The sequence below is a fragment of the Sinohyriopsis cumingii genome, chromosome 11 (assembly GCF_028554795.1).
Source record: "Sinohyriopsis cumingii isolate HCF-2022 chromosome 11, ASM2855479v2, whole genome shotgun sequence".
Taxonomy (NCBI): domain Eukaryota; kingdom Metazoa; phylum Mollusca; class Bivalvia; order Unionida; family Unionidae; genus Sinohyriopsis; species Sinohyriopsis cumingii.
The window spans coordinates 14,595,081-14,610,040 of NC_142971.1; the positions used below are offsets into that span (position 1 = coordinate 14,595,081).

The 14,960-nt window shown below is 35.8% G+C and overlaps 1 protein-coding gene across 1 annotated transcript in view; it reads left to right on the forward strand.

The window, feature by feature from the left end:
- LOC149787640 (protein fuzzy homolog) overlaps nucleotides 1–14,960 on the forward strand; it is a 210,418-nt gene that overhangs the window by 151,415 nt on the left and 44,043 nt on the right. Inside the window, exons 5-7 of the mRNA XM_089973821.1 lie at nucleotides 1,783–1,980; nucleotides 5,785–5,880; nucleotides 6,514–6,617. Coding sequence (XP_089829947.1) covers nucleotides 1,783–1,980; nucleotides 5,785–5,880; nucleotides 6,514–6,617 — 398 coding nt within the window. The remainder of the gene's footprint in view (nucleotides 1–1,782; nucleotides 1,981–5,784; nucleotides 5,881–6,513; nucleotides 6,618–14,960) is intronic.

Here is a 14,960-nt window from a genome sequence, read left to right on the forward strand (position 1 = left end):
GAAAATGTCTTTGAAAAAGTTTGTTAAGGATAACTGTGGCCATTTTCATAAACAATAGGTCCCATCTTGATTTAAAATAACTATGTTATAGATAGTTTTCTCTCAGATTACACATACATAAAATTGGTAGGTCTTAAACACATATGTGAGAACCAGGACATCAAATCAATAGATTTCAAAATTGATTTCTAAACCAGTATATGTTTTATTGACATAATATGTATTCACTGTCATGAAACTAAACTTCTGACTCCTTCACATTTTTTAAACTTTTCTGTTCCAGTCGGTGGCTAGGACATGAGTGATAATGTGTGTTGCCTGTGTACACAGGCATACAATTTCTGTGTAGCCTCTGAGTCGGGAAACATAACAGCACCAGTTTTAATTAGTCAAATTATCTGCAATAAGGAATGATAAATTGTTCTCTGCCACAAAATTTACAAAGTCTGTATAACTGCCACTTTATCCAACTTGGATCCAGTCTCAAACAAGGCCTTCAGACTGGGTGTGTTTTTGTCTCAGAAGAAGCATTGCTTCTATGGTATCTGCAGATGCCTGGTGATGAAATTTATTCCTGTACATACTTATTCTCTGATTTCCAAGTACTGCTGAACTTGTAATATTTCTTAGATTGTGTTTTCTAGCATTGGAAGAAAATTAATGTGTCTGCATTTTGACATGAATTGGTGCAAAAAGATAAGAGCTGCCCTTAAATATTCCTCATAAGAAATCTAAATATTTATTTAAGTATTTCTACCAAATTTATTTTTGCTTGGTCTCTGCTTTTTATCTCCCTTCTGCCAAAGGTCAGTCGATTTATAATCAAAGAATCTCAGCCATCATGAACCAACTTTGACCCCTTTGCTACTTGCAACACCTCAAAAACACCTTTGACCCCTTTGCTACTTGCAACACCTCTAAAACACCTTTGACCCCTTTGCTCCTTGCAACACCTCAAAAATACCTTTGGCTTTAAAATGTCCAAATTACAACAATATGGTAATAAGTTTACAGTTTACTTGTGCCTATATATTAGCCATTGTTTAACAATTCTTAATCTGATTACTCACCACACTTCACTGCACAGTTATTACATTGGTGGAACAGTTCTGGTCCACAGTAGACTGATTCTTTCTGATTTGTATAATGCATGGATAGAATGCATAAAGATATCAATTATTTTTAAAATTATTTTCATAAATCTTTAAATTTTTAAAAGTGGTAGATGTCAACTCTAAATGATAAGTGCACTCAATGGCCTTTAATAAAGTAATTTTTGTCCTTCTGCCAGTTAAATGACATGTATGCAGTCTGACAGGGTTAAGTGCATATATTACCATTTTATAAAGGCCACTTGTTAATAATAACCAGGTTGTGCAAACCCTTTTAATTATGTGTGGATTCATCATCCCTGTATTTAACATATGTCAGCATTTTCATCAATTTATTGTGTCTCACCTGCATTAGCATGAAGAGTTGTCCCACTTTGCCACTGGTAATGACAATCAAATGTTGAATTTGTTGAAATTTTGTGCCATTTGTTTCAAGTTGGGGTGGGGTGAGGTGTAAGTAAGGTGAAGCAGTGACAGGTGGAGGTGAGACAGTATTCCATGTAATACTCTTTATCATCCGTATCTTTTCATTATTGGGAATGAGAAAATATCTGTTGTTTCATAAAGTTTTTATTTTTTATTATTGCAAATAAATATATTTAGCATTAAATATCAACATGACAAGATGCTGTTTTTAAGCACTTATATCATGTCTTTTTTCTTTCATTAGAATTACCTGGATGCCTTTACTGAGGCTGCAGACAGTCCATTTGGATGCCTAATGGTTCATGGCAAGGTTGCCATAGCAACCAAACGATGGTGGGCCTTGACCTCTAAAGAAATGGTGCTGTTGTCCCTTCTGATGTCATCACTATCCCCATGTTCCTCACGAGACATTCCTGTTTTCCTTCCTAATTTGAGTCCTAGTGTAAGTCAGAAAGTATCTAAAAGGGTCATATAATAGTATTTTTATCCAGAATCTTGCTATTTATAGGTTATTATTGAGTGTTGAGATCATAGGTTTTATGTGTGTCTCAGTGTTTAAGCAAAAATGCAGTTGCTTGCAAATCATTTTTGTAATGAGAATTGCATCTTCAGATTTTGGACTGACCCACCCCAAAAAAAAAAAACCTGCTAAAAATGAACAAATACTGTCCAAAAATCAAATTTTTCAGACAGATCATGCCCTTAATATTCATAGCCTTTATTTATTTGTGGACACCTCCACAGCCCAAACCAGGGGGCCTTGAGTGGCCGAGTGGTCTAAAGCGCTCTCCGTTACGGATCACTGCCATCTCACCTCTGTCTGCGTGGGTTCGAGTCTCGGATTCAGCCAATGAGGGTATGTGAGAAAGCTTGCCAGTAACTCCTCATGGGTCAGTGAGTCTTTCCGGGGATTTCCCGGGTTCTTCCTCCACCATTAATATTGGCCGCCATGTATAGCCTATCGTGTGCTTAAAAATGGCATTAAATCCTACAACAACAACAACAACAACAACAACACAGCCCAAGCCACATGGAATCTAGCAGGCCTTTGACATGCCCCCAACCACACCCACACCATGTTCCAAAAACTTAAACCTCTTATATCTGTATGCTGCCCCCCACTTTTCTGTGTTATAAGTGTTTGCTATATTTTATAAATGAATTGGACAGAAAGTAATTGAATGGGGTTGATTTAAAATTTTGAATGGGGTGTTTTAAATCAGATTCTTGTTTCCAAGTCACCTATTTTCCACTCCAAGGCCTCATTTGTCATGTTTGGCTTGTACTCTCTTTTTGGACATGTATGTCCCTAGAGCAAGTTCTTTACCTTTCTCCTGATTTCAAATTTGGTAGTAATTCTTACAGGAGATTTTAGAAATTTGTCTTCGTTAAACATTAATATTAATATGGCTTAGCCACTCATTCAATCCAACTTTGCCCCCAAAGGTCATGTGATATAGAATGATCAAGCATGCTATATTCTTTTCAACATGTAAGAGAACTGAGATCAGTAATGTTACTGTTTTACCACAGTATCAAAAGATGATTGAACCTAAGCACTTGTCAACTTAATGTCACTGCTTATCACCAGGCACAATGTATCACTGGTGAGCGAACATAAATATTGGTTGACTTATCGTCACTTCTTATCACCAGGCACAATGTATCACTGGTGTGTGAACATAAATATTGGTTGACTTGTTGTCACTGCTTTTCACCAGGCACAATGTATCACTGTTGTGTGAACATAAATATTGGTTGACTTATCGTCACTGCTTATCACCAGGCACAATGTATCACTGGTGTGTGAACATAAATACTGGTTGACTTATCATCACTGCTTTTCACCAGGCACAATGTATCACTGGTGTGTGAACATAAATATTGGTTGACTTGTTGTCACTACTTATCACCAGGCACAATGTATCACTGGTGTGTGAACATAAATACTGGTTGACTTATCATCACTGCTTATCACCAGGCACAATGTATCACTGGTGTGTGAACATAAATATTGGTTGACTTGTTGTCACTGCTTATCACCAGGAACAATGTATCACTGGTGTGTGAACATAAATATTGGTTGACTTGTTGTCACTGCTTTTCACCAGGCACAATGTATCACTGGTGTGTGAACTTATTGGTTGACTTATAGTCACTGCTCATCACCAGGCACAATTTATCACTTCAACACTATACTGTTTTTAAGTAAAATATTCATTTGCTTTCATTCAGGAAGTAAGAACTTGAATAAGTGAAAATAAATAATGGCTTTTAACTTACTTTTTAGTTGCTTTACTACTAAGTTTTCTAAGAAACAATGATTTCATTTTTAACATTTACATAAGTAGTTCATAATAATGGTCATGTTTATTACAAAGTGTTCAAAAGGAAAGAACTGTGCTCAGCACCAACACATTTTATATTTTTATAGGCTGGCTGTTATGGAGATATTTCGTGGAATGACATTGTCATCTGTCCATTCCGTTGTCTCACATGTCAGTCTTTCCTGACATTGTCATCTGTCCACCCAATTGTCTCACATGTTAGTCTTTCCATTATTTTGTCATCTGTCCATCTATTTGTCTTGCATGTCAGTCTTTTCTTGACATTGTCATCTGTCCATCCAGTTGTTTTACATGTCAGTTCTTCCATGATATTGTCATCTGCCCATCCATTTGTCTCACATGTCTACTTTTCCATGACATTGTGATTTGTCCAGATATTTTTCCACATGTCATTCTTTCCTTGATTGTCATCTGTCCATCCATTTGCCTCACATGTCAGTCTTTCCTTGATTGTCATCTGTCCATCCATTTGCCTCACATGTCAGTCTTTCCTTGATTGTCATCTGTCCATCCATTTGCCTCACATGTCAGTCTTACCATTTTTGATTTTTGTACAGTAACTCATGACCACATAACCTTGATAAGGTTTCAGGATGACTTAACTTGGGGTAAGGAATAAACCAATAGTTTATGGGGTCAAAGGACAAGGTTACAGTGACTCAGTGTTTAATAGATCGCATTCTTTACCACATACCATGACCAAATTTTGTGGTTAGCTTGCAGTTCAGGCAAGAAAGAAAACATATCAACAGTCAACAGGTCATTTTGGGTCAAGTTACAGTACCTCAGATAAGACAAAAATGGTTTCTGCACAGTAAGTTAGTTATAGATTCATACTTTGACCAAAGTTTGTCCATGGCTTGCATGTTACTGTGACCAAAGTTTGTCCATGGCTTGCATGTGCAGCTAGAAAGAAATTGTTTCTAAACAAGAAGTTTTGATTTAAACTATATACCTGGGTTTTTGACAAGAAAAAAAACTGAATTTTTGCAATCAATCGACGTAGAATATTTGACCTTATTTTGTACATTTTTCTGCAAAATAACTTTAATTTCCAAACATGTCATGGCATAGTACAGCAGTGATAATGGTTGTGTGTATGGGATGAAAAATTACCTGTAGATATGGATATAAATAGAACAAAGCTTCTGGTAATTACAACAGACCCTTTTTGTTCACCAAATTTCATAAATAATTAACCTTTGGAGAGAGGAAGAAGCAAGTTGCTTTTGGGGTTAAAAGGTCAGGGTGAAGGCCATTATACCAAATCAGATGATGCAGCTCAGTCAGACATGCCCAATCTACTGCTATAATAATAATATTAATAATAATAATAATAATAATAATAATAAGGACTTAGTATAACACCCAATGTTGAGGAGCTGTAAGTTCCTTACTGTATCAGATCACATATAAAAACAAACAATGACAAGATTACAGAAACAAACACCATGAAATTACAAAACAAAAGCAGTGCTGACTATAATTAAGGAGGTAAACATTATTAAGTGTTTAAGTCTGTTCTTGTAGTCAAAATAGGTGAGTTTTTAGAGCACTCTTGAATGAAATCATTGTGTCCTTGTGTCTAATATGTATGGGCAATTCATTCCATGTAGCTGGGCCCTGGCACACAGATTATCTCCGTATGACTTTGTTTTAACAGTGGGAACAGTGAGAATATGAGTGTCAGAAGAGGAGCATAAGTTTTTAGAAATATAAATACAGAACTGTTCACAGTACTTGTTTCAACAATGGTAGAGTCATAGATTGTTTTAAAAGTATTTAGGATATTTTTCAAAAGTTATTACCGTACTTATTGTATTTAGCTCATGTATGCTTGTTGAAAATATAACAAGTTTATTGTCAGAAATAAATAGTTAATAAAATTGCTTTTGCAGGTACCTCATCGTTTACTGACCTTCCAGTTGATAAAGAATGTAGATGTATGTGTTTTATGTGGTCCATCTCCAACACTCGCACAACTTGAAGAAGAGGTGAATGTACTGTTGTTGTGTTTAAGAATGTCGTAAATATAATTGAAAATCAATTATCCAACCAGAAAATTTGTGAACTCTCAAGGTTGAGTTTAAACTTTAGATTTTTTATCAACCAGTCAAAAAGGAAAGGAATAAAATCACTCTTAGCTAGCAATCACTAGTAGAGTCATGACATGGTGACCTCCTTTCTTTTTTATAATTTAGTGATTTGTGCCTTTGCATTGAGCTCATCATCTCTTGATTGTGGTTTGCACCTATTCATTTTTGTACACACTATTGCTTGTAAAGTAACATAGATTGGTATTTTAATTTGCCAATATGTTATTTAAAGAAACTCAAAAAATCTAGACTGCCCATTACCATAGGAATAAAAATAAATTTACAGTATTGTAGGTTGCAGGAAAACCTTACTGACACTGGCAGTTTTTCTACAATGATGTTGTGGTTGTAAAGAGCATAAATGAGAAATTGCCATTTTATTTTTGCAAAAAAGGGTATAATGAAACATTAAGTAATGCCAAAATCCCATTAAGCAGTTATGAATTTAAAATTTGCCACAACGTTTATGAATCAAATTATATTTTTAATTTGTCTTTATATCACTGGTTAACTTTCTTCCTTCTGTTGCAGGTTGGAAGATTTTGGAGATCAGGCTATGATTTACTACGATCATTGATACAACTGCATCCTCGTAACTACCCTCTCTCAATAACACTTGACTCAAACATAATGGGGTAAGGCCATTTCTTATGCACCCCCCCCATCAACCATAACTATGCAGGGGACATACTGTGTTACCCATCACTACCCATGAATCTTTTTAACTACCCACTAATAACAATACTTTACTCAAAAAAAATGGGGTAATTCTATTTTTTATGCCTCCACCCCAACCATAACTATGGAGGCGACAAACTGTGTTGCCCATGTATCTTTGTATCTTTTTAACTACCCACTAATAACAACACTTGACTCAAAAATAATTACTTAATGCCTTCTCTTATCCCCCCACCCCCGCTACACCATCTATGGAGGGGGCATACAGTGTTACCAGTGTCTACCCACTGTCTCATGTTATATCACATCATATCCTTCACAAATCTTATTTCGACTCAAAAACTTAATTTGTTATAAATCTAGGTCAAGTTTGATTTTTACTTTTTTCATTACAAGGTAACCAACTTATGGCCCCTCTGTGACTTTGAACTTTGCCTTTCAGTTATATTTTATTGGTTGGCTGGGGCATCCATTCCATATAAACACATTTATAGTGTTTAAAAGAAAATTTTGCTATTTCAAGGAGACCCTGGAATACACTCTTACCTGACATTAATTTATTTGTAATGTATATTTGGATCTTAAATGCAATACCATAAGAAAATATTGGGTTTTTTTTAACCTTTTGTACCATAAGGGACCCCATGAGAAGATGCATTGGTCGCAAAATTGATCAGTACACAAGTCCAAAGTGATGGTCAGTTTGTGGTTTCAGCTACTAACAAAATTTTTGTAGCTTTTCCATTAGTTCAAGGTGTTCCTTCTTGTTTTAAAGACTCTTGTAAAAGACTTGGATTAGTACTGTTTCCTTTATATTGCAGTATATGTACTGTGATTCTTTTATATTGCACTACATGTACTGTGATTCTTTTATATTGCACCACGTGTACTGTGATTCCTTTATATTGCACTACATGTACTGTGATTCCTTTATATTGCACTACGTGTACTGTGATTCCTTTATATTGCACTACATGTACTATGATTCTTTTATATTGTACTACGTGTACTGTGATTCCTTTATATTGCACTACATGTACTGTGATTCCTTTATATTGCACTTACATGTACTGTGATTCCTTTATATTGCACTACATGTACTGTGATTCCTTTATATTGCACTATGTGTACTGTGATTCCTTTATATTGCACTACATGTAATGTGATTCCTTTATATAGCACTACATGTACTGTGATTCCTTTATATTGCACTACATGTAATGTGATTCCTTTATATTGCACTATGTGTACTGTGATTCCTTTATATTGCACTACATGTAATGTGATTCCTTTATATTGCACTACATGTAATGTGATTCCTTTATATTGCACTATGTGTACTGTGATTCCTTTATATAGCACTACATGTACTGTGATTCCTTTATATTGCACTACATGTAATGTGATTCCTTTATATTGCACTATGTGTACTGTGATTCCTTTATATTGCACTACATGTAATGTGATTCCTTTATATAGCACTACATGTACTGTGTGATTCCTTTATATAGCACTACATGTACTGTGATTCCTTTATATTGCACTACATGTACTGTGTGATTCCTTTATATTGCACTACATGTAATGTGATTCCTTTATATAGCACTACATGTACTGTGATTCCTTTATATTGCACTACATGTACTGTGATTCCTTTATATTGCACTACGTGTACTGTGATTCCTTTATATTGCACTACATGTACTGTTTGATTCCTTTATATTGCACTATATGTAATGTGATTCCTTTATATAGCACTATGTGTACTGTGATTCCTTTATATTGCACTACATGTACTGTGATTCCTTTATATTGCACTACATGTACTGTGATTCCTTTATATAGCACTACATGTACTGTGATTCTTTTATATAGCACTACGTGTACTGTGATTCCTTTATATTGCACTACATGTACTGTGTGATTCCTTTATATTGCACTACATGTAATGTGATTCCTTTATATAGCACTACATGTACTGTGATTCCTTTATATTGCACTACATGTACTGTGATTCCTTTATATTGCACTACATGTACTGTGTGATTCCTTTATATAGCACTACGTGTACTGTGATTCCTTTATATTGCACTATGTGTACTGTGATTCCTTTATATTGCACTACATGTACTGTGATTCCTTTATATAGCACTACATGTACTGTGATTCCTTTATATTGCACTACATGTACTGTGATTCCTTTATATTGCACTACATGTACTTGATTCCTTTATATTGCACTACATGTACTGTGATTCCTTTATATTGCACATGTACTGTGATTCCTTTATATTGCACTACATGTACTGTGATTCCTTTATATTGCACTACATGTACTGTGATTCCTTTATATTGCACTACATGTACTGTGATTCCTTTATATTGCACTACATGTACTGTGATTCCTTTATATTGCACAGTGTGTACTGTGATTCCTCTATATTGCACTACATGTATTGCAATTCCTTCCTCTTGAAATTTTTCAGTGCACTTAACCATAATGATGGAACACCATGAACGCTAATAACTTTCCTCCTGTAGCCTTTGGTTTTTTTGCAAATATGGTCCACTGTGCATGGTTACAAAAGAGTTTCATTCTTGAAGGTAACATTGCATTTATATATAGTATATATATGGTCCATGATGCCATAAATGACCATGGTATTGGAGCTCGTGGGGCTGCAGAGCAGTTAATTTCACAAATCATTTGACACAAACATGGTCGCTTATGAACCAGATAAATAACCATTGCAATACAAAAGAACAGTGTAAAATGTAGGATTTTAACTGTGCCAAAGGAAAATCTGGAAGTCTGGTTACAAATTTCAGACCATAATAAGTTTTCCTACAAAAAGTACAGGGGCACATGATCAATACCTGCATTCCTCTTGTATCTGCCATAATGAACTTTCTTCCTTACATAAGAGAGTAACAGGCCTCAAAAAGGTGTCCTAATATGGTGCTTTGGTGAGTGACATATTTTGTCTTGTCACCAAGAGTTTATTTATAAATATTTTTCTTCTAGGACACACAGTCCATTTCATGCTTCAGCAATCCGATTTACCATTTTTTTTTTTTAAAGTCCTGTGTTAAAAAAGGAAGCAAACCAAATGGGGACAAAGCTCAGCTTGGTAGTGGACACTGCCACCAAAATGATACCTTTTCTCCTTTTCTTTCCAGTCCTTTTAACACCCTTGTCAATTTCATTGCTTGCAAAATGGTGTCATATTTCCAGAAAGAAAAAAAAAATTGCAGTCACAAAGGATGTTGATATTATGCTAAGATACTTACAATTGCTTCACTAGGTTGTAAACTTCCTTTGAAAAAAATTCCCTCATATAAATTCGTTCTACTTCATGCATTGCTTTTTGACCAAAGAGGACAAATCCATGATTTCTTTGATCTTAGAAATTTAGAGATAAAAAGAACAGAGTCATCTTTATAATAGATGATCTTCTAAAGCGACCACTTGCAGGAAATCATTTGGATGAAATTTGCATTGCAGGTTATGCAACAGACAGACGACTTTGTACTGTCACTACTCTTGCGGATATTTCGATAGGACAAACAGTATTAGGAATAATTAAACCAAACTATTTGTTAGTTTCTGGGCCCTTTTTCTTCTGGCAGTGAACAGGGACATTATTTCAAGATGGCCAAAATCCATCCTGCAAGCTGCTGCCATCAATACTGATATTTTGCACTACATAGTACAAGAATGGCATTCATTAGTGCTACTTTTTCAGACAAGATACCTGTGGCTACAGATTTAAAAACTGTGTTACAGCTGATTGGAAAAAAGACTCAATGTTCCTGAAATATTGTCAGAAACATATCACATTTGACTTATATTCAGTGAGAAACTGTTTAAATCAGCTTCAACACATTGTTGTTAAATTCATTGCATGCATTTCAGTTGAATTTGCTTAATAAAGGCTCATGATTTATAACGCACAGTGTTTCGCCTTTTTACCCTGCTTTGCCTCCATCACAGGATACACTCCAGACATTCTGTGGGGTCCCATTAGGGTACAGTGAAATTGGAAAATTAAACAATGCATACCAAGTGGAAGTTTTATAATTTCATTAAACATGTCATACCCTTAAGCATCACCCACCCTCTCTGTCTCTTATTTTATATTACACTGGTCAACAGTGAAATCATTACTGACTTGAAAAGGTCCTAATCTGTAGTATTTTGGTGTGCCGAACACGAATATAACCGTGAAAAATTTGTATTGGCTCTCGTTTTGAAGATATTCATATACCTCATTTTCTATGTTTCACTGTGTAAATTTCTCCAGTAGGACTGCAGCAACATCCGGAATAATGATGTAACATTGCATAATACCATCATGCTCACATCATCCACAGTTGATTGCATCATTTTCTGATGCAATGCAATACTAATGCCATGCGGCTGCTGAAGTAAGTTGACGTCAGCAGTGTACTATACATGTGTAGGCCTATTATACTAATGCCAGGCGGCTGCTGAAGCTGACGTAAGCAGTGTACTATATAAAGCCCAATCAGATAGGTTCAGCATTTAAAATATTTTAGACGTTGTGCGAGACAGTTCAAGCTACTGTTACATAAAACTTATTATTTTATCCATTTACGTACAATAAAGAACAGTAATGCCTCGAAAGTGTGTTAATACCGCGGACAATTTTTGCTATATTTGTGGGGAAGTGACATTTGCCAACCAGAAGAAAAGTATCAATTCTCAAGTGAAGAAGGCATATCATCTTTACTTCGGATGCAAGGTTGGTGACCAAGACAAGCCTTGGGCTCCGCATATATGCTGTGCTACATGTACAACACAGCTTTCACAGTGGTTGAATTGCAAAAGGTCATCAATGCCGTTTGCAGTCCCAATGGTGTGGAGAGAGCCAAGCAACCACCTAAATGACTGTTACTTCTGCTTGGTTCCTCCTCTTTCCGGCGGAATAACGAAGCGAAAGAAGTCTAGAATAGTCTACCCAAACATTCCGTCTGCATTTAGACCAGTTCCACATGGTGAGGGACTTCCTATTCCAGAACCTCCAGCAGAATATTCTCTTGATTCATCTGACGAAGACAAAGGTGAGTCGACCTGTTCTTCTCCTGGTCCATCAGCATGCAGTGATCCAGATTTTCACTGTGGTGCATCATCAACCCCACACAGAATAACACAGGAAGAACTAAATGACCTGATTCGTGATTTGGACTTATCAAAGAACAAGGCAGAATTGCTAGGATCAAGACTCCAACAATGGAATCTTCTAGAAGAAGATGTCACAATTACTGCATATCGAAAGCGCCACCAGCAATTGGAGCCTTTCTTCAGAAAGGAAAGTAATCTGATATTCTGTTCCGATATTGAGGGCCTCATGAATGCTTTAAAAATCACTCATGACCCACAAGAATGGAGACTATTTGTGGACTCTTCGAAACTGAGTCTCAAGGCTGTGCTTTTGCACAATGGAAACATTCTTCCATCTATTCCAGTAGCGTATGCTGTCCACATGAAAGAGACATACGATAACTTAAGGCAGCTACTGAATTCCATTGAGTATAACAAGTACAGCTGGCACCTCTGTGGTGATTTGAAGGTAGTTGCCCTTTTAATGGGACTGCAGCAAGGATATACAAAATACATGTGTTTCTTATGCGAGTGGGATAGCCGAGCAAGGGAAATGCACTACATGAGGAAGGAATGGACTCACAGGCAGAATGTAGCCATTGGAGAGAAGAATATCCAACACCCAGCTCTGGTTGAGGCTCAGAAAATCTTGCTACCACCCCTTCACATCAAACTAGGTTTGATGAAGAACTTCGTGAAAGCCATTGACCGGACTTTGCCAGCATTCCGATACCTGCATGAAAAATTCCCTCGACTCAGCGAAGCAAAGATTAAAGAGGGAGTTTTTGTGGGTCCTCAGATTCGAGAGCTTTTCAAAGATGACCGGTTCAACAACTTGCTGGAAGGTGACGCGAAACAAGCATGGAATGCTTTTCGCCTAGTTTCTACAAACTTCCTCGGAAATGTTAGGGCAGAAAACTATAAGGAACTAGTAGAAGACATGTTGATGAAGTATAAGAAACTTGGCTGCAATGTGTCTCTAATGATTCACTTCCTTCATTCCCATTTGGATTTCTTTCCTAGCAACTGTGGTATTGTTAGTGATGAACACGGCGAACGTTTTCATCAAGATATCGCAACAATGGAACAAAGATACCAGGGAAAATGGTCCACTACAATGCTGGCTGACTACTGCTGGACACTCCTCAGAGATGCTCCCGAACAGCTGTACAAGAGACAGGCGAAGAAATCTAAGATGTAGTCAATGACTTGATTTTTTATAGGTAGGCTATTACAGTTGACCTTTTACTATTGGAATGCATTTCGTTATGTAAACATTAATTTCTTGCAGATTACAAAAAAACTTGAGCCAATTTTGCAATTTGACTGTCATATTCGTGTTCAGCACATAAAAATTGATAAGAATTGACTAATTTTATTTCAGTAACATGACTTTTGTAAAAATTTGTTGTCCAGTGTTATGTGACTTCTCTAAAGACTGTCCAGTCATGGGGTAGTACAGGTTCAATGAAATTATCATCTGACTTCAACTTTATAAGTATCCTTTAATTTTCCGATTATCCTGTCTCGTCAGAAATGTTGATATTGTCTGAAAATGTACTTCCTTAGATAACATATAACTTTACAGAGAATAAATTTGCATAATCGGGGAGCATTTAGTTCATGGGCAAGAGAAAACTTCATGCAAGTCACAACTAGTATTTGACTGATTGATGGTTGGGGTATTCAATCAGCATATAAAAACGTTATATTGATGCACCTGACATATATTGTATCATCTGAACTCTTTGGGGTTGGGGTGGCAGTGAATTGATGGGGAGAAAATTTAAAAAAGCAGGGAAAAAGAAATCATTAAAAACTACTTCAGGAGTGGTATTGTTTGTCATAATAACTGTACAAATATAGCTAACTTTACTTGAAGGCCGGATTTATTCCAGGGTTGGGTTATGTCGGATAGGTGGGTAACACTAATAGGGCGAGCTAAGGTATTCAGTGTTGCATATTACTTAGCTGTGCAGCTAGCTGCACACCACTCATTCTTCAGCATGTAATATCATGACAAGAAAATCAATACAAACTCATTTTCCTTTTTTGTCCAATCATACATTGGTTTTTGTATCTAACTTTGTTCTGTTTTAAATGTCTGCTTGATGCAGCTATAATTATAAACTCTGGTGGGTGCTCAAGAAAATTATATACAGGTATTCTGGTGTGAACATGCGTTTGACATAATATCATAATATTGTGTTTCATTTACCTTTTCAACAGAAATATTAGTGATAAACATACATTCCTTGTAGTAAATATATGATACCATTATTTTAGGATAATATTTCCTACTTTGACTTCAGTTATTTGCATTCTAAAGCTTATTAGATGCAGACAATAAATTTTAAAATTGTGGTCATATTTCAAGATTAACTCATCCAAAAATCCCACTGTCTTTTATCATGATAATTGATGTAGTTCTAAATACTAATCATTTGGTATTCACAAGAGAAATTATCCTACATTTTATTCATATTAGGAAAATCTAAGTATTTAAAACAAGTGAATTTATTTTATTACATCAAAGTTTCAATTTTTAGAAAGCACTTGAAAGATTAGAGCACATATATTAAAATTCCGATAAGCCTCCATCATTACAGACCTGCCAACCCTTACGATTTTGCCATAAGTCTTACAAAAATTACATTAAAATACAGACTCACTGCATAAAAGCAAAAACTACAGAAAATGATAATTGCTCAAAAATCCGGAAAATTGGATCCTGTTTTCATATTAGAATTGGTGTAATTAGTCAGGGAACCAGACTAACGTTACAGCAGTTCCTCAGACTCTTTCAACTGCACCTATTTGTTCATGCGAAATGTCTGCATGATCAGCCTGTTGATTATAGTATTTTTTAAAAATGGCTTCCAGCAATCGATGCATGTTTAAGACAAAAGGGAAAATATGCCTCTTGAAAATTGTTAATAATCAACACAGAGGAATAAAAAGGAATATTCAGATTCTTGTGAATAAAAGCTGGAAGGGACAGAATTACATGTATTGGACATCACGTGCCATTTTGAGTATGACTCATGGCTGATATATGATTACCATTGTCATGAGAAATGAAAACAGAATTTCAAAGAATTATGTAAAGTTGAGAGACAGCAACAAGCCATTGAGCTGCATAGGGTTCGGAACTAAAGTTTGTGCAACTATACTA